At 35.4% G+C, this 20,261-nt stretch overlaps 1 protein-coding gene across 1 annotated transcript in view; it reads left to right on the plus strand.

Moving 5' to 3' along the window:
• Positions 1-12,435, plus strand: part of snx19b (sorting nexin 19b) — a 42,769-nt gene extending 30,334 nt beyond the window's left edge. Inside the window, exons 10-12 of the mRNA XM_087283884.1 lie at positions 919-1,103; positions 3,904-3,991; positions 10,060-12,435. Of these exons, the coding sequence (XP_087140010.1) occupies positions 919-1,103; positions 3,904-3,991; positions 10,060-10,183 (397 nt within the window). The 3' untranslated portion in view covers positions 10,184-12,435. The remainder of the gene's footprint in view (positions 1-918; positions 1,104-3,903; positions 3,992-10,059) is intronic.
• Positions 12,436-20,261: the final 7,826 nt, after the last annotated feature.

Here is a 20,261-nt window from a genome sequence, read left to right on the forward strand (position 1 = left end):
GACTTCTTGATGTTAGACTAGGGACTGACGTAAGTAACATTTATATTGTAGCATACATACTGTCATTTATTTTCATTGTAAAATTATCACTCGTTTAATTCTAAAACTTTTTCATTTCTTTTTAAGTCCAAAGAGAGAAATGGACTTGCTTGTTTTTTATTAATATTTTGTGCTGTATTTGTTTACGGAGCAGCAATAAACAACACTTTAAAATATAAGCGGTTTTCTTGTGATTTTTCTAAACTAGTAGTGTTTTAAATTTAATAAATGCATAATAATCGTGATAACCCTAAATACTATGATTACTCTTCAGGCTACATAATCGTACAACCAAAATCTATAATCGGTGTATGCCTAATTGTTACACAGTTTAACACATAACATACGAACGTGTCTTTATGTTAGAAAAAGCCTACTTAAGCAATAAACTGATTTTGTGCCTCGAAATACAACATTTGGATATACTTGTAAAAAAGCCACATTCTACAATGCAGTGATTTTATATAGTTTCAAAATACAACATATTCATGTTTTAATGTAGAAAAAGTCAACGTGGGTGTCTTTATGAGCACAAATACAGCATATGGGCTCTTATATGTTGTTGTGTCATCAATTATATAGCAAGTTAAATCTCTCTGGCCCCTCATTTGGAATGCTTTTCATGAACTGGCCCCCATGACAAACTAATTGAATAGCCCTGGTGTAGACATTCTTGCTTATAGTTTTTGGGTAGTTCGTAATCTATACTGAAAGTAGTTTATAATAATGTTGAAAAGTTGCCTTTTATAATTTGATGGATGAACATTGTTATTTTAAAAGCACTTCACTGATTGTTTACAGTTTGAAACTGAAGTTTTTCCCTGAAAAACGTGAATGGCATCATACTAAACTCTTTTTTGTGTTGTGATTGGTTTGCAGGTGGCTGGAGGTGGGTGTCGGGAACCTGACCTGTACACCGTATTGGGTGGTGTACCTGCAGGTGCTGCAGGAGGCCATTTGGCCTGGAGGGAATCTGCCGGCTCAACCGCGACCACAGCGCAGCCAGCAGCAGAAAGAGCACAGCAGAAAGCAGGCTCTGCAGTGCCTTATGAAGCTCATGCCAGGTGAAATGACACATAATAAATGCACACATAATGGATTGGACACAAAGTGACGTTTAGCCAAGAGAAAATAATACTTTATTGCGCTTTATTCCAACAGATTGATGTAGATTTTCTAAGCATTTATAAGTGTAGTTGTGCTTTTTTATGTGCTCTCTGAATGAGGAAATTATTGCTTTTTAAGGAATGCATAGGGGGGTAGCACAATCGCCTCACAGCAAGAAGGTCACTGGTTCGAGCCCCGGCTGGGTCAGTTGGGATTTCTTTGTGGAGTTTGCATGTTCTCCCTGTGTTTGTGTGGGTTTACTCCATTCGCTCCGGTTTTCCCCACAAGTCCAAAAACATGTGGTATAGGTGAATTGGATAAGCTAAATTCTCCGTAGTGTATGTGTGTGAATGAGTGAGTGAGTATGAATGTTTCCCAGTGATGGGTTGCAGCTAGAAGGGCATCTGCTACATAAAAACATATGCTGGATAAGTTGGCGGTTCATTCTGCTGTGATGACCCATGATTAATAAAGGGACTAAGCCGAAAAGAAAATGAATGAATGAATATTTCACTGTTAAAAAAAAGATTTTCTTAGTTTTTGTCCCTTTTCTAGTGCAATATCTAAAAATTCCTAAACCAAAAAGAATTTTCTAGACTAGCAAAAAATATGGCCTTGTTTTCAGAAATATTATGTGAAAATTAAGTGAGGTTTTCTTAAAACAAGCAACAATCTTAATTATTTGTTATTTTATTAATTTACTATCTAGATGGAGATCAATAAACCAAACAAAACAAACTAAAGTGCACCAAATGAGGATTTTAACATTGTGCTCATTTGGAGTGTGAAGTCACATCAGGTTAAAATTGAATTATTGGGAAAAAAGTTGTTCCATATCTGTAAGGTTGGGTATACACAAATGTTTCTTTTACTTTGTTTTTCAAAATGTTAAAAACCACAAACATGAGGACAAAAGAAAATACCAGATTTCACTTTTTGGCTCCTGTAATGTGTTGACCACACATCAAAAGATCTTCGGTCCAGAATTTGAACTTAGAAAATCTCATAAAATCTGCCGAAACATGAGAATAAACATAGTGAACAAACACAATCTGTTGTCACTAATTGATGAGTTGATTCTCCATCTCTGCTGTCCAAATCCATTTGGCTTTTGATGGGTTCCCATTAGTGCTGTGCAATTAATCGAAAATCCGGTTTGGATTTCGGCTTCTAACGATTATGAAATAGCATTAATCGAGATAAAGGATTATTGCATCATATACCGCCCCCTTTCCAGTTGTACATATTAGTTGCTCTGCAAAGCTCAGTTCCATGTGAAAATGACAAAGCATGTACTGTAATGTAACTTTTGCAGCACAGGATGCGCATCATTCATATTTTTAAACGCGCGAAAGAGCATATGCTCTGTGTGTGTGTGTGCGCGCCCAGCGCTTAGCCTTGGACCGGCTTGGAGACGAGCAGAGCACACACATCTAACGCCATCTTAATGTGAGCGCTTTAAAGGTCAAATACATGCACATTTGTGTCAGCGCTGTGTTAAGTGATTATTTATATTAACCCTCATTTGTTTAATAAACAAACAAGTTGAGAATCAAAAGACATGTGAAAGAGAAACCATATCAGAGCCGCACTATTCTTAAAGTGACAGTGCGCAATATCACTGCTGCCGCCTGTTTTTATCATTAATCAAACAATAAAAGGAGAAAAACCCTCACTACTCTTGACTGAAGGACTTTTTTAGCTAAAGTTTTTTTCTTACAGTGAAGATGCTTAAAGCACAGTTTAAACATAACAGATTTAATAACTCATTTCTAATATCTAATACTTATCTTTGCTATGATGAGAGTACTTAATATTTTGCTAGATATTTTGCAAGACACTACTAATAAGCTTAAAGTGACATTTAAAGGCTTCATTAATGTAATTAGGCAAGTCATTGTATAACAGTAGTTTCTTCTGCAGACAATCAAACATATATATTGCGTAAAGGGGCTAATAATATTGAGCTATTAAAATAGGTTTCAAAATATTTAAACCTGCTTTTATTCTAGTCAAAATAAAACAAATAAGCCTTTCTCCAGAAGAAAAAATATGATAGGAAATACTGTGAAAAATTCCTCTGTTAAACATAATTTGGGAAATATTTATATATATAAAAAATCACAAAAGGGCGAATAATTTTGACTTCAACTGATAATCGTTTTGAATAATCGTGATTACAATTATAACCAAAATAATCGTGATTATGATTTTTTCCCATATTTGAGCATCCCTAGCTCTCACATCAGGGCATTGTCGGAGGACAGTATTAGGATTGGGAAAAATGGGCTCTAAAATCAGCCTGATTACCCTGTGGTATATGCCCAGCCGAAATAAAGCAAAACAAACAAACATTATTAATGTGTATTTTGATTCTACAATAAATCTTGTTAAATAAATACATTGAAGAGGATTTAGAACAGAAGATACGGTAAAAATAAAAGCAAACAACTAGTTGGTTTAGTTAAACCGAAAATAGTGCTTTGTGGGAATGTTGAATAAATATTTCCAACTTCAAATGCTTTTGTTTTTGAGCAAACGGTTACAGTTTGCTTGCTAATAATTGTATAATTCACCAAATGGCTGTTTAGTGACACAGTTGCTTCCAAGGTGAATCTGAGAATAAAAACCTAACAATACCATGAGATGCTCAGACGCTGTTCTTCATCAGTAGTGTGTGGAGTAGTACATCAAGCAAGTCTCCATCTCCATGCTCCTTGACTGAAGTTTGCTGAGTTTTATTGTGTGTTTTTACAGATCTGATCTCCGATATGCTCGGCTCTGAGAAGTACAAGGTTTTTTGGCAGACGGTTGTGGATTCTTTTCAGGACCCCACTGTAAACAGGTGTGTTTAAGCACTAAACACAGATGGAAATAAAAATCAGCACCACTTATGCACCACATTGTGCATTTATGAGGTTAAAAACATTGATTGGAAATTCCAAATTCCATGGAAATGTCAGCGTGTACGCTATAAAACAAATTGTCAGTTGCGTAAAAAACACAGTTGCGCAAGTAATATTTAAACAGCAATTGTCCATATGGTAATTCACAGGTGTTTTTCTGTTTAAAGGTGCTATATGTAAGTTTTTGACTCTTCTAAAGCATAAAAAGACTATTATATGTTTGCAAATATTAATGAAACATGCTAACTGAACATTCTTGTTTATATAAAAAACAATACTAAAGTCAGATATTCTGCTTTAAAAAAATGCTTTGCGTGCCGGAATGCTGTCTTTGTTTTGGTCCCTTTTACCCCCCGATGCCAGTTTAGTAATTTATATTTCAGCACCACGGGTTGCCTTGGTCGAAAACAGCGCATTTCATTCATTCATTCAGTTAGGAAGGCTCTCAAAGTATGTTTCCACGTCCGAAAATACGAACTCCGGTGGACAGTAACAGACTCTGAAATGAGACACTGATTCAGAGTTCCACATGAGGTAGTTATTAATAAAAAAATGATTTCCCTGTGTCCAAACAACATGCTACGTGACGAGATATGCAGTGATAAGCAATTTGGCTGTTTGCACCAGACAAATTACAACCGAAATTTAAATACAGCTGTTCAGAAGCACAAAATAGTGCACTTACTGCACTCCAACGAAATGATAAGGTTTATAATCTAATTAATACATATTAAACCTCATTAACATTATTAAATATACACGCTGAATTACTGATATGTGTTGGCTTGCACTGAGTCACAGTTCTAAAGTTTAATTTAAAACGATTTATTTTATTTTCAAGATCTGTGGTGAACTTTCTGCTGCTGCTTTCAGTATATGGCAATGAATGCCATATAAAATGGCATTTAAACTCACATTGTTAGCATTTAACACTGAATCAAGCACATGAGGTGTACCTGAGGTGATCATTGTCTTAGTTCTGTTGTTCAGCTGCAAGAAATAGAAGCTGTTTCTAATATATACATTTCATTTGTTGGCTAGAACAAAATGAAATACCCTGTTCAATCACTGGGTGTCAAACTTACATACTGCACCCTTAATTATGCTCTCTGAATTGCATTATGGCAAGCTTGATCTTAGCTCTAACGTAAGTAACCTTTTATTAGTTTGATTTCTTGCAGAAGCACATGATTTAGATCAGTGTTTCTCAACCACGTTTCTGGAGGTCCACCAGCAATGCATGTTTTGGATCTCTCCTTTGTCTGTCACACCCAAGGTCTTTACGTTTCTGCTAATGAGCTGATGATCGAAATCAGGTGTGTTTGGTAAAGGAGACATGAAAAATTGTGCAGAGCTAGTGAAACACTGACTTAGATCAAATATAGTCTGAATAATACAGTTTTTTTGCAGTTTGTGACTTTTCTTTTTATTCATGCTTTTGAATTGCATCATTGATTTCTGCTCCAACTGCTTTTGACGCTGTAAAATAAAACTTTATTAACTTTTTAGCAGTTTAAACTATATATTGTCTGAGTTGGTTGTATAAATGATGGTGCATGAAGCAGATATTGAGCTGCCAGTACTTTTTCTGTTATTTTACAGATTTATTTCTTGCAGATGCTAATTAAAATATAGACAAAAGTATACTGTTTTTATTGTTTTTAACGGTTTGTGACAAGGCAAGCAGACATGGTCTAGTGAACATGTGGCTTTAATAGGTAAAATGGTCAGACTGTAATTTACTTACATCATACTTTTTATGGCACAGTAAGCATGTGATGTTGACAAAGGAATGCACAAATGTGCTTTCAATTGATACATCGCTGTGCTCTGTTATCAGGGCACTCGTGACATCTTTGTGGATTGTTACCTCAGTGGGATGCATGATTTATTCTCACCGGCTTGGATTTGGAGAGAGGCGTTCTGTGATTTACTAGAACATGCTGGAATCTGCTGTAAATGTCCAGATGAAGCAGATGCTGCTACAATCAGTTATACGTTGACTTTTCCTTTGTTTTATGAGCTGCGTATTTAATAGTCAGTATAAAGACGAGAAAGGCAACAGGACATGTCCAAATTCAGTGTCTGCGTAACATCTTCTCCACTTTTTAAGGCGCACAGATGCATCGTGTCCTTGATATTCTAAAATCAAGTGAAAAGTTTGTGGAAACAGTAAATCAGGCTTTAGAGCGATATAGCAGTATAATATTAATTATGTAATAGCTGTGTAAAGCTACTGGGTGGACAAATCAAACTACATAATTAAGAAAACAATATATAAATATATATATATATATATATATATATATATATATATATATATATATATATATATATATATATATATATATATATATATATATATGTATATTTAACAACATGCTTAACGGTAAATATCAAAAACTGAAGTGAATAATACAGGTAGAAATAAAACAAAACAGTTGTATGGAATGTCAACAATGACAGTAATGTAATGATAGTAATAAAGGCAGTAAAAAATGACAACAACAATAATAAAATTGTAAAGACAGCAATAATGACAATAAAAAGACAACAATTATAAAATAATAAAACTACCAACAACTACTACTGCATCAACTGCTACTGTTACAGCAACTACTTGTGCTACTACTACAACAACAACAACAACTACTACTACTGTTACTACGACTGCTACTACTACAACAACTATTACTACTACCACTACTACTACAATGACCACTACTACAACTACTACTACTGTTACTACGACTACTACTACAATTATTACTACAGGGTGTTCGTGGGGTCTTAAAAAGTATTAAAAGTTGATAAATCAATTATGAGAAAATGAAGGCCCTTAAAAGTTATTAAAAAGTCTTAAGCCTCCTTTCTACTGCATATGACAAACGATAAGCAACAGACCGGAAGTCATTAATTTCCAATGCAGAATAATCCGGGAGCTGCTTGGAGTTCCGATCATCTCCGTATGTGGAAAATTTGGATTCAAATTGAGCTGCGAATCCGTTGAAATTAACTTCTTTGACTAGACCGTATGCAACCGGCTGACCGGATGTGATGTATTTCAGTATTTTCCAAGCATGTCTGTGCACGCGAGATGAGAAAAAGTTATTTAATTGGTTATTGTTTATATCAGAAAAAGTCTATATTAAAAAAAAAACATATCTATTTATTAATAAGTAATATTTTTTTTTTTATATGTTGTCTCCACATTCCCTCCTGAATTTTTAGCGGTCTATGAGTTTCTAATATTTGTTAATTTAACCATGGTGAATGCACGGCGAATAAAGGCTCTTGCTTTTACACTCCTTTTTTTCGGCTACTGTGAGAACTGCTTCTCTCCCATGGTGCACAACAGTACTGAAAATTCTGTGCGACTGCCACAAGGGGGCGTATTCCGACAGTAGTGTCCAAATGTCGTGTGCAGTGGAAAGGGGGCTTTAATTGTGTTTTTACGAGGTCTTAAATTTTGTTCAAGCATTGTCCAAAGTGGTTGACTCCAAAAAAGCATAAATATATTTATTTTCCTATAAATATATTAACAACTTCGTGCTCGATCCACACGATTGGTTCGGGCCGGAGCGCGACTGGCCAAGCTCACATGTCACATCATTTGCGACAAACGTGGGAAGGTGATGTGACACTCTCCACATTTAGCGAAACCATAGAGCGAAACAGATGGCAAAATAGGAAAATTAAGCTGAAAACAATAGTGTAATTTTTTTCTTTTAAGCTTTGTTTCTTTCAAGCTTATCTGAATTCTGTTGCATGGTTGTGCTCCATTGATTTATTTAACTACAATTGTTTATTAAGCTAAATATTTGACACTGATTGGTACTTAAAATGGCAATGAGGTCTTAACATTTTCTAAGAAGGTTTTTAAAAAGTCTTAAAAAGCTATTGAAATTACTGCAAATACCCTATACTACTCCTACCACTACAGCTACAATGACCACTATCACTACTACAACAACCATTACTACAACTATTATTGCTGCTACTACTACTACTGTTACTATGATAACTACTACAACAACACTTGTTACTACTACCACTACTACTACAACGACCACTACTACTACTACAAAGACCATACTACAACGACTTTTACTACAATTATTACCACTATCTCTACTACTACAACCACTAGTACTACTACAACGACTATTACAACAACAACAACTACTACTAGTACTGTTACTACAACGACTACTACTATTACAACAACCATTACTACAACTATTATTGCTAATACTACTACTACTGTTACTATGATGACTACTACAACAATACTTGTTACTACTACCACTACTAATACAACGACCACTACTACTACTACAAAGACCATACTACGACTTTTACTACAACAATTATTACCACTATCTCTACTACTACAACCACTAGTACTACTACAACGACTATTACAACAACAACAACAACAACAACAACAACAACAACAACAACAACAACAACAACAACTACTACTGTTACTACAACGACTACTACTATTACAACAACCATTACTACAACTATTATTGCTACTATTACTACTACTGTTACTATGATGACTACTACAACACTTGTTACTACTACCACTACTACTACAACGACCACTACTACTACTACAAGACCATACTACAACAACTTTTACTACAACAATTATTACCACTATCTCTACTACTACAACCACTAGTACTACTACGACTATTATAACAACAACATCAACTATTACTACTACTACTGTTACTACAATGATTAATACTACAACAACTATTACTACTTCCATTACTATCACAACGACCAATACTACTACAACGACTATTAATACAACAACAACAACAACTACTACTACTACTACTGTTACTACAATTACTACTACAACATTTATTACTACTTCCATTACTATTACAACGACCATTACAACTACAACGACTATTAATACAACAACAACTACTACTACTGTTACTACAACGACTACTACTATTACAACAACCATTACTACAACTATTATTGCTACTACTACTACTACTGTTACTATGACTACTACAAGAACACTTGTTACTACCACCACTACAACGACCACTACTACTACTACTACTACTACTACAAAGACCATACTACAACGACTTTTACTACAACAATTATTACCACTATCTCTACTACTACAACCACTATTACAACAACAACAACTACTACTACTGTTACTACAACGATTACTACTACAACAATTATTACTACTTCCATTACTATCACAACGACCATTACTACTACAACGACTATTAATACAACAACAACTACTACTACTGTTACTACAACGAATACCACTACAACAATTATTACTACTTCCACTACTATCACAACGACCATTACTACAACACTGACTATTACTACAACCACAACAACTACTACTACTGTTACTACAACTACTGTTACTACAACAACTACTACTATTGTTAGTAGTAATAGTTGTAGTGGTGGTGGTGGTGGTTGTTGTTGTTGTAGTATTAGTAGTGGTAGTAGTAATAATTGCCATAGCAGTAATAACAAATACATTTTTGTTTGTCCTCGGGGGAGCATGTCTAGGTGTTTTGCCATTGCACTTTAGATGTTCTAAGTTTGAATTTGATAAAAAAAAAAAAAAAATTAAAAAACCGTATTTATATATTTTTTGTCGCATTGTCTTTTTCCACAGGAATCAATATGCTGCAGGGTCATTAAAAATACTGCCCAAACCATTTTGTTATTTTTGCTATTCATACCCTGGTTTACTCATTGAATTTAAATTATAATTGTTTCCCTATTTGTAAAAAAATACATAATTTCTGATGTTTGTTAAAAAAATGTACAAATTATGTTTATTAAAAAGTGTTGAATAATTTTGTCTGCATAATCTTAATATCACAGGTTAAGATTTTTTTTGTTTATATTTGTCTTGATAATACAATGTTGTGGGATCTGTGTGTAGCATGTAGCTGAGCTTGTGACCTCTTTCAACTGTATTTTGCAGGCATCTTGTATACTGCCTCTGGGATCTGCTAATCGAGTTTCTCGTCCCCGAGGCCTCAGATGCGGACTTTCAAAAAACACTTCTTCACAGCCTGTCCAAAAACGCAGAGAGGCTTCCACCATAAGTGTGCTGGGCTGGATGGACACAAACACACGTGCATACATGCCCACATTCATAGCATATCCAGATTTGTGGCCAGTGCTAAATGTAACTACAGGAATGTGTGATCAAGTAAGTGTAGATTTGGATTCAGTCAGTGCCTGGCTCCAATTTGGTTTCTATGTTTCTGGGACACACTTCCGGGCAAACACTGATAAATAGCCACCTGTTTTGTGTTTTATCAAACCACAAGTCCAATCTCTAAAGCTCAACATACCGGATCTGAATTAGTTGCAAGTTCTCTAACTTTTATCCACCTTGTTCCTACTTGAGCTCTGGGCAAAGCTCTTACATATGGAGTCGTTTCCGTGGCGTCCATTCACGTGTTTCCGGCCTTTCAGTCTTGATGTGCTTTGAGTTTACACACATTCCCTCCTTAATCACATTGATACACTTGATCATTTTGCTTCAGGTCTTTTTTAGAGATTCTGTAAACACTCTCTCAGTCTTATCTCTCCTGCCTTCCAAGAAGGAACGGCAATCTTTTCATCATATTCCTCTTAAAGAATGAAAGTTTTTTCACATCTGCTTCTGGTGTCACAGGAATGCTGTACGTGCTTTGTGTGCTTTCAAAGTCTTTAAACTTGATGTCTCTCTTCACAAACACTGATTAAATGGTTAGATGACCACATAAAGCCTACGAGGAAAACAAGGTTATGTTGATTAACCAAAAATGGCCAGTTTTCAGAACCCTTGTCTTAATATTTATGAAGTATGTGTACATGTTATCTGAAAGGGATAGTTCTCACAAGAGTGACAAATATTTTTTTTCGTTTTGTTCCAGACATGTGTTGTTTTTTCTGAGAAAGATGAAAAAATTCTAAAGGAACACTCCTTTTTTGGAAATAGGCTTATTTTACAAGTCCCCTACTATTAAACTGTTGAGTTTTACCAGTTTTAAATCCTTTCTGCTGATCTTCGGGTCACAGGAGCACTTTCAGCTTAGCATAAATCATTAAGTCAAACTTTTCATATTTTGTCTGTCTTAGTTCATGTCCTAGAATCAAGCTTTACACAAGCAAATCATAGAAACTCTTATTTGATTTTTTTTTTTTGTGAGATGCTAATGGTCTAATCTGATTTTGTGATTTATGCTAAGCTAAACTAAAAGTACTTCAGCTGAATGGACTAGTAAAACTCAGCTGTTAAACTCCAGGGGATTTGTAAAATTAGCAATAATGTTGCAATTGTGAAATTAGTATTGAATATTCTTTTAAAATGCCTTATAAATTGCGGAAAGGCATACTGGCTTGGAACAACATGCGGGTAAATAATGGCATTAAACTATCCATTTATTAAAATGTACATCTTTTTAAATGTACAAAACAATGCCGCAGACTGAGTTCTAACAACAAATAGAAGAGAATAAGAGTACACTTGGTTTGTGGTTTACATAATTTCTTAGAAGTCTAGCACAAAAAAGATGTCTTAATCACCTTAAAGTGTTAATGATTTTTAGTAAAAAAACAAAAAACCCAGTAACAAATGGATGCTTGTGAAACTTTTTTGTCAGTCTGAAAAACCCTTTTAAATGGATTGTTCTCCAAAAATGGTTACTCAATATATAGTTTTTTTTTCTTTTAAAGAACATGTGCTGAAACTGTGTAGACCACAGTCATTTATGAAAATCCAAACTGTATCTGGATTTTGAGGGTCAAAAAACTAAGACAGGCAAAATAAATACCTTTTTTTCCTGAGGATACATTTAAGATCTTAAGACCAAGGAAACATTAAGACCAAGACTTTGTTGTTTTTTGTAGTAAATCTCCAAGGACCAAGTCTTCTTTAATTTTCTTCTAAAAAAACTCAACGACTTCATTGATTTCCTTAAGATGAGTAAATTTACAGCTATTGTTTGTTTTTAAGGCATATTGTCCAAATAATGTGTTACTAATCTTTTCATAACTTAAAAGTATTTCTGTCAGTTTTTGTTTTATTAGCACTGTGTCATCTAGTCAACATTCTGTTTGCACTACCTGTTGTGAGCCTGGATTTGATGCATGCAGATTTAGTTTCAGGTTCTGCACTGTGAGCCCTGTTACACTAAGTATGCACTGCAATGGCTTCATAGTGTTGTCATTACACTGTACTTTTGCTTAATGCGCTGAATGTTGCACTATTTGTAATTTTGTAAGTGATATATATATATCTATTGTTGGCCTTATGTTGTTCTGATGTCTGTTGAAATTAGAGAGTAAAGCAGTCAATGTCATTGAATTAAGTGGAGATGTATTGCAGAGACAATATCACTTCTTTATAAAGTGCTTTCAGGTTTGGTTAGCATGTTACATTTGTTAGTAGTAGCGTATTCAGACTTAATTGTGATCCAGGTTATATTTAAAACCGTAAAACAGCTGGAACCAAAAACAAAGATATATTAAATTAGGGCTGGGCAATATGGCAAAAGTGCAATCTCCATAATTCATTTCCATATTAAATGATAACAATATAGATTTTGATATAAGTTAATGCTTCCAGATTTTAAAGAGTATCCCAACGATGACTGAAGCCACAAAAATTAGAGCATCCATTAAATGGCTTAACATTTTCGGCTGATAAATTTTCTTTGGCCGAAAATTTGAAACATCTTGAATGTATCAAATTCGATACATCTCAAAAATTTTATACATCTTGAATCTTTACATCTCGGTGGGCGAAAATTCGATATCAACTCATTCAATGTCCCATTGTTGCACATTTCTGCTGAATAATTGGCTCTTAGATCAATATAGAGACAAAAAGTCCAGAGCTTATCGTTGTTATTGACATAAATTTTATTGCGATTATAATATCATTTATCGGCCCAGCCCTATATTAAATGATGCAAACAAATCTACCAAAACATGAAAATAAACTATTCCCACTTGTTTACATAGACCCGAATATAATGTTTAGCTCACAATTAGTGCAAAATAGAAAATAATGCTTTGACAGAATGATTAAATGAGCAGAAGCCTAATACTATTGACAACGTGGATACTTTTGGTTTACAAAATAGTTTTTGCAGCAATGTGATCTTCGTTTGTCAGCATTCATGAGCTTCACATGATAAATATTAACATGTTGTGTTGTGAATAGCTAAAGCTGAGTGATGTATGATTTAAAACGGGACTCCTCGACTAAAATGATGTAATGAAATAACAAAAATTATATAATTTTTAGGGAAGCCATTTGAATGAATTAGGTAGCACTTAAGTATGAAACCCTACTGTGATTTACTGTTTCTTCATTGACACGCTGTTACATTAATATACCTGTCAATCTGTTTTTCATTCCATCAAGTTAATAAATTTTTCCGTTATTAAAGTCAAAACATGGGTTTGCCGTACTGCTAAATCACGTGGTCTGTTGAAAAGAACCAGAGGAAGAGTTTGCCAAAACACATCACTTTCTAAATCCTTCTTATGCTAAATAATACTGCACTGCTGTTCCACTATATGAGATTACAAGCGTCGAGATCTTGGAGCTAAACGTCCAGATTTCCTAGAATTTTGTGGAAAACAAAATCTCTAAACCTTTGTTCAAAGTTTTTGGCCTTGGAAAAGAAAGGTCTTTCTCCAAAATCAACAGAAATGGATTAAGAAAGAGATGGAGGATTATTGAAATGAGATCAAGTATCTGGGACTAATTTTGGAGGCAGACAAAATGAGCTTGGCAAGCTGGCGAGTCTTCAGAGTGTGCAGTCATGACCCTTTACCTTAGAAATCACTGATCTCTGTCAAAACACAGATCACTGATTAGATGAGAAGCATCTGGAGCTAATATTGTTTCTTTTGCCACTCAATTCAGAGTGACTGTCTATTGTTCTGTATCGATCTGTAGAAGATTGATCAAAAGTTTCTATCTGTCTGTCTTTCCCTCTGTATTGTCTGTCCATCTGTCTTGCCTGTTTGTTTGTCTGTCTTTTTCTTTCCGTCTGTTTATCCATCCGTCTGTCTTTGCATCTTTCTTTCCCTTTGGCTGTCCATCTTTCCGTATATCTGTCCATCCGTCTGTCTTCACATCTGTCCGTTTTACTGTCCATCTGTCTTTACATCTTTCTGTATATCTGTCCATCTGTCTGGCTTTCTGTGTGTTTGTTCATCCGTCTTTCCATCTGTACTGTCTATCCATCTGTCTCGTCTGTCTGTCTTTTCGTCTTTTAGTCCATCTGTCTGTCTATCTGTTTTCTGTCTGTCTTTCCATCTGTCTGTTTATCCATTTGTCTGTCTTTACATGTTAGGCATGTGTCTTTTGCTCTAACTGTCCATCTGTCTGTCCATCTTTCTGTATGATGTCCTTTTGTACATCCATCTGTCTTTCCCTCTGTTTATTCATATGCCTTTCTTTCTGTCTGTCTCTTCATCTGTCTTGTCTGTCTGTCTGTCTATTTCCATCTGCCTGATGTCTGTTTTTCCAGCTGTCTGTTAATCCATCCTCCTGTCTTTACATCTGTTTGCACATCTGTCTTTCCCTCTGTCTGTCCACCTGTCTGTCCATCTTTTTTGTCTGTCCTTACTTCTGTCTTGTCTTGTCTGTTTGTCAAAATGTCCATTTGTCTGTCCATCTTTCCATATATCTGTTTGTTCTTTTGTTTGTCCATCTGTCTGTCTTTCCATCTGTTTGTTCTTCTGTCTCTGTCTTGTCTGTCTGTCCGTCTGTCTGTCTTTCTCTTTCCATCTGCCCATTTTTCTGTCTTTCCATCTGTCTGTTCATCCATCCGCCTGTCTTTACATCTGTTCGTCCATCTGACTTTTCCTCTGACTGTCCATCCGTCTATCCATCTTTCTGTATACATGTCTGTCTTTCTGTCTGTTTGCACATTTCTTTCCCTCTGTCTGTCCGCCTGTCTGTCCATCTATTTTAGTCTGTCTTTCCATCTTTCTTGTCTGTCCGTCTGTCTGTCTTTCTAGTTCCATCTGTCCATTTGTCTGTCTTTCCATCTGTCCGTTCATCCATCCGTTTGTCTTTATATCTGTTTGTCCATCTCTTTCCCTCTGACTGTCTTTCTGTCTGTTTACACGTATGTCTTTCCCTCTTTTTGTCCGCCTGTCTGTCCATCTGTTTTTCTGCCTTTACATCTGTCTTGTCTTTACATCTGTCTGTTTACATCTGTTTTGTCTGACTGTCCATCTTTCTGTCTGTCCTTTTGTTTGTCCGTCTGTCTGTGTTTCTATGTCTTTTCTGTCTGTTTGTCTATCTGTCTCTTTCTATCTGTCCATTTGTCTGGGTTTCCATCTGTCTGTTCATTCCTCCGTCTGTCCTTACATCTGTTTATCTGTCTGTCTTTCCATATATTTGTTTGCATGTCCGTCTGTCTGTCTGTCTTTCTGTTATGTTTGTACACCTGTCTTTCCCCGTCTGTCTTTTTTCCGCCTGTCTTTCCATCTGTTTTGTCCGTCTCTTCATCTATCTATCCATCTGTCTTGTCTGTCTATCTGTTTCTTTCCATCTGTTCATATGTCTGTCTTTCTATCGGTCTGTCTGCTTTTCCATCCTGTCTGTTCATCCGTTTGTCCGCTTGTCCACCTGTCTGTCCATTTGTTTTCTGTTTGTCTGTCTCTATATCTTGTCTTTCCATTTGTCTGTCTTCATCTGTCTTTTCTGTGTCCATATATCCGTTTGTCTTCCCTTCTGTCTGATTCTTTCTTGTCTGTCTTTCCATCTGTCTTTAAATCTTCAGTATATTGCAAATAATTGTGTCTTTGAATACAGTTCAAAACCGTATAGCATGGTATCAAAAGGAAACCCATTAAGCTTTCAACATGTATGACATCATTCGCTGTATAGACAGCAGATATAATGATAAAATTACTGTATGTAGCTATTACATGCTTATAGTATCCAAAATGTCTTTTGCTGTCTAACACTGAGTGCCACTGGCTCACTTGATGACAAGCTGAAAAAAAACAGGTCAAAAGGACTCTTAATAGGACATTGGCACTACACAGAAATAACTTAGCTCGAAATAACAGAAATAAAAACCTGACCTCACACAAATGGAATTTTAAAAGATTAATTATTCTTTCACGTCTTTATTCGGGAGCTAGTCACATGAAAAAAAACCGTAAAACAAAAAAAAGATCGGGGCTCTTAAATTTAAGTAAATAAATTGGGCAACCCCATAGCTCAAAGGCTTGTGTTTATATTACTTTTAAATGTATTTTAAATGTATTTACAGCAAGCCCAAATGACATGTAAATAGAGCAATTTACTCATCATACAAACAATAGACTTGGTATCTTAATTACTTTGTTTACAAAAACCCTAAATCATGTTCTTTTGACCTGCGCGCTATGTTGAAATGTGTTTATATGCCAGTACATCCCCACAAGCGGTTTCTGCAAATAGTGCAGAGCAGTAATATGGTGGTGTTAGACCACAGAACACAGGAATGTTTCCTTAGGTGCTGCAGACCTGGAACTGCTCACATTAGTCTTAGTCATCAGTGACGTCTAGCTCAATAGAAGAAGCACATCTGTCATGAGGACCACCTTGTCAATATCCACAAAGCTACATGAAAAACTATGCACAAGTGTTTCTAGGACAAAACAGTTTTAAGAATACCTGCCAACATTCCAGTTTTTCCCAAAGTGTCTCCCGTATTTCACACACATCTTCCGCCACCCTCCTGTTTTGATATTTCTCCTAGGAAACTCCAGTAATTTGTATGGCTCAATCTAGTTATAAAAAAGTGCACAAAAGCATGCACATCAATCTAAAATGGGCACTTAGCCAAACAACAAGGACAAAAAAAAAAATACATAAACAACACCAAGGGCCCTATCATACATTCGTCGCAAGATGTGTACGACATGATTTGTTGCTATTTTCAGACCAGCACAACACCAATTTTTTTACGTTTTGCGCTACGTTTTTAGTTTATTCATGACAAATGCATTAGTATAATGTCATTATTATTAGCAGTATTATTAATTGTTATATTTATAATTATATATTTTTAATAAAAACAAGTTTGTATTTGTCCATCTGTCGGGTTTTGGAGATGTATGCATATATATATACATGAGGCGACAGCTCTACCTACTGCGCCACTGCCTCGCCCTATATAATAAAAAAGGGACTAAGCCGACAAGAAAATTAATGAATGAATTTGCGCTTAACAAACATCAAGGTTTATTGATGTATTGAGTGGAGTAAAGTAAAGAGACTGAGTGGAGGAGGCTTGTTCTTTATCCTCACGCAACAGATGGTTTGTTTAACTGTTTTCTCGCTAATGAAGCATTCAGTTTTTCCACTTACAAAGTCTGCCATGTACAGTAAAAAGAAAATCTGCCATGGCGCGACGCAATTGACTCTAGTGACTCTAAATGGAAGATGAGACTCTGATTGGTTAAATGCATGTTACGCTCAAACACACTTAAACTCATTAAGAGAATTAGCACAACCCTGTTAGACCATGCTCCTTTGCGCAGAGCATATTTTTCAATCCGTAAAATAACAAAATTGGATTCAGACACACACTTAATGCTTTAGCGCCATGCGCTTTAGAATCTGCACCTAGATTGTTCAAATAGAGCGCCAAGGCTCTTAAAACATACACTTATTGACTGTGTTGTTTCGGGCAATTTAGTTCCGAAAAATCACTTTTGTCCATTTTTGTCAAGTCTCCAGATCTTGTTTGAAGCTCATCACCTCACACATTTGATAAAACAATCAAATCTTTAAGCTTTTTCTTTTTACTTTTTTTCTTTTTACCTCAATCATACGTTACAACCCAGTTGCACTGTTGATTTCAGCGCTGGTGATGGATGCAAGATTTGAACATCGGGGGTAACAACATTAGAAGTAGTAGACCCTGATCCTTCCACCCCGGTCTCTTGGAATTCTGGCAGGTATGGTTTTACACCCAAAGGGTGAATGCACCAAATGTAGATTTGATTTATGAAGTTAAGTTAATTGATAAATAAAATATATTTGTTTCATTGCATCCTCACTTCTGAGAGATCTGAGTTCTGAGTTTTTCTCACAATTCTTTGCAAGTGTTGTGAGAATTAGCGTAAGTCTGTTTTGTCAAGTAATTACAGGTGTTTTCTTAATTTGTTAAGTGTTTTTCTGCCAGGACACACTAAGCTGAATGGAAGTCGTTGGGCAGCATTGGTCTGGCTCGTTGATTATCATCTTATCAGTGTTATCATGTTATTTTATCCTACCCCTTTTTGCAGCGCCATGCAACAGAATTTCACATGCTCAAAGTCTAGTGTGATCATGGCTGTACTGTCCACTGGATTCATTGTCTGCATACATACTTTGGTGCAGAATGTTTTCTGATGGCTGTTAATAATGACAAAACAAGCAGCTACGTATCAGAATTGTTTCATATTTGACCACTGCCTCCTGTAAAGGTAGAGCAGAAATGAAACATGCACTAATAGCTCTGCCCTAAAGGCGTTCCATGTGACCAGAAGTATAGAAAATTAATTTCAAAGGGGATGGAAGGTTATGTCATGTGGTTAGAGATTTTATTCATAAAAATTAGAGTATAGAGAGTAAATCTTGATTTCATGCTAACTTTAACTTGCAGTGCATTTAAGCTCTCTCACCCGTCTACTTTGAGGCTTATTCAGTGTTAGTGTATTGCTATAGGCAAGGTGAGAGCATTAACATCTTCTAGCAGTGGGTAGCCTAAAAGAAATGATGAAAAGTCTTAGGTTTGTGTCTTTAAACATTTCTAGCCCAGGATTTATAACTGTTTGAGCAATTTGAAAATATTTTACTTGACTAAATATCAGGTTTCATCTAGTGTTATCTTTCACTTCATCCATGTATTTTAAAAATAATTTAAACCAATAAATCATCCGATGTACTGCAGGTTAAAAGAACAGTGATGATTGATCCTGCCTCTTTATGTCTTTATCCACTTAAACATTTTGGAAAATATCTTAAGTGATCATTTATTTCACTAGGCCTCGTTTTTGTTTCTCTTTGTAAGCTCGTTGAGTGATTGGGAGATTATCATGAAGCTCATCCTCTTCTATGTGGAAAACACATGGCTTCGCTAGTTATGCAATAGCTTGACTCTCCAGGACTGTTTTGACATGATGTAGCTTTGGCCAAAATGAGATGCATATTTTTACATTTCTTCTTATTTTTTCCCGATCTTATGCAACAAAATACAAGCATGTATGCGTTAGATTAGGGAGCTTGCATTGAGCCAACAAAGTGTTATTTGGTCTCTGGTTTTTGTTATCCTTGTGCTTTAGTGTGGTCAACGATACGTGCTTAACACACCACTGGATCTGTCATGTCCGTTTACATATTGTACGTGTTTGCAATGATGTCTGACACAATATTACCTGCTGTGTATTATGGAAGAATAGCAGTTCTACCTCCCCCAGTGATCTAGTTTTTATATCCAGCATTCACTATTCGCTGTTTCTGACATGTTTATATGAAGTGCGCAGTGTGAAAACACAACGCACTAAATCTGTTATCTTTCATGACTCTTATTTATCGCATAATCAATATTTGTGTGCGTTTACAGAGTTCATACACTACTTAGGTGGAGCTTTTGTTCTTCTTCTGCCACCAGACGGAGCTCTGGAGTTGTTGGGGATTTTTAGAAATGCCTATTTTCCAACCACAAGGTGGCAGAAAAAGACTAAAATGTAAACCTGTTCACTGAGGTAAAGAGCAATAATAAGTGTGTTAGTAATATTTTAAGTGTAATAATTTTATCACACTTAAAATATCATTTACTTGTTCCAGACCTGTTTCAGTTTCTTTCCTCTGTTGAACGCAAAAGAAGATATTTTGAAGAAAGCTAAAAACATGTAAACATTAACTTCAATAGTATTTGTTTTTGTCCTTCTATGGAGTCAATTATTAGAGGCTTTCAGCTTTCTTCAAATTATCTTATTTAGTGTTTGACAAAAGAAAGAAACTCATAAAGGTTTGGAACCACTTCAGGGTGACTAATGGTAATTTTTGACGTAACTATCCCTTACTTTACCTTACCCCTAACTCTTACACCAATTTCAGTGCTTTAAGTGAATGTTTTGACATTCTACAATTACTAATAATGTATCATGTACATGACTATT

Source organism: Danio rerio, chromosome 15 (genome assembly GCF_052040795.2).
Source record: "Danio rerio strain M-AB ecotype USA chromosome 15, GRCz13ab, whole genome shotgun sequence".
NCBI lineage: Eukaryota > Metazoa > Chordata > Actinopteri > Cypriniformes > Danionidae > Danio > Danio rerio.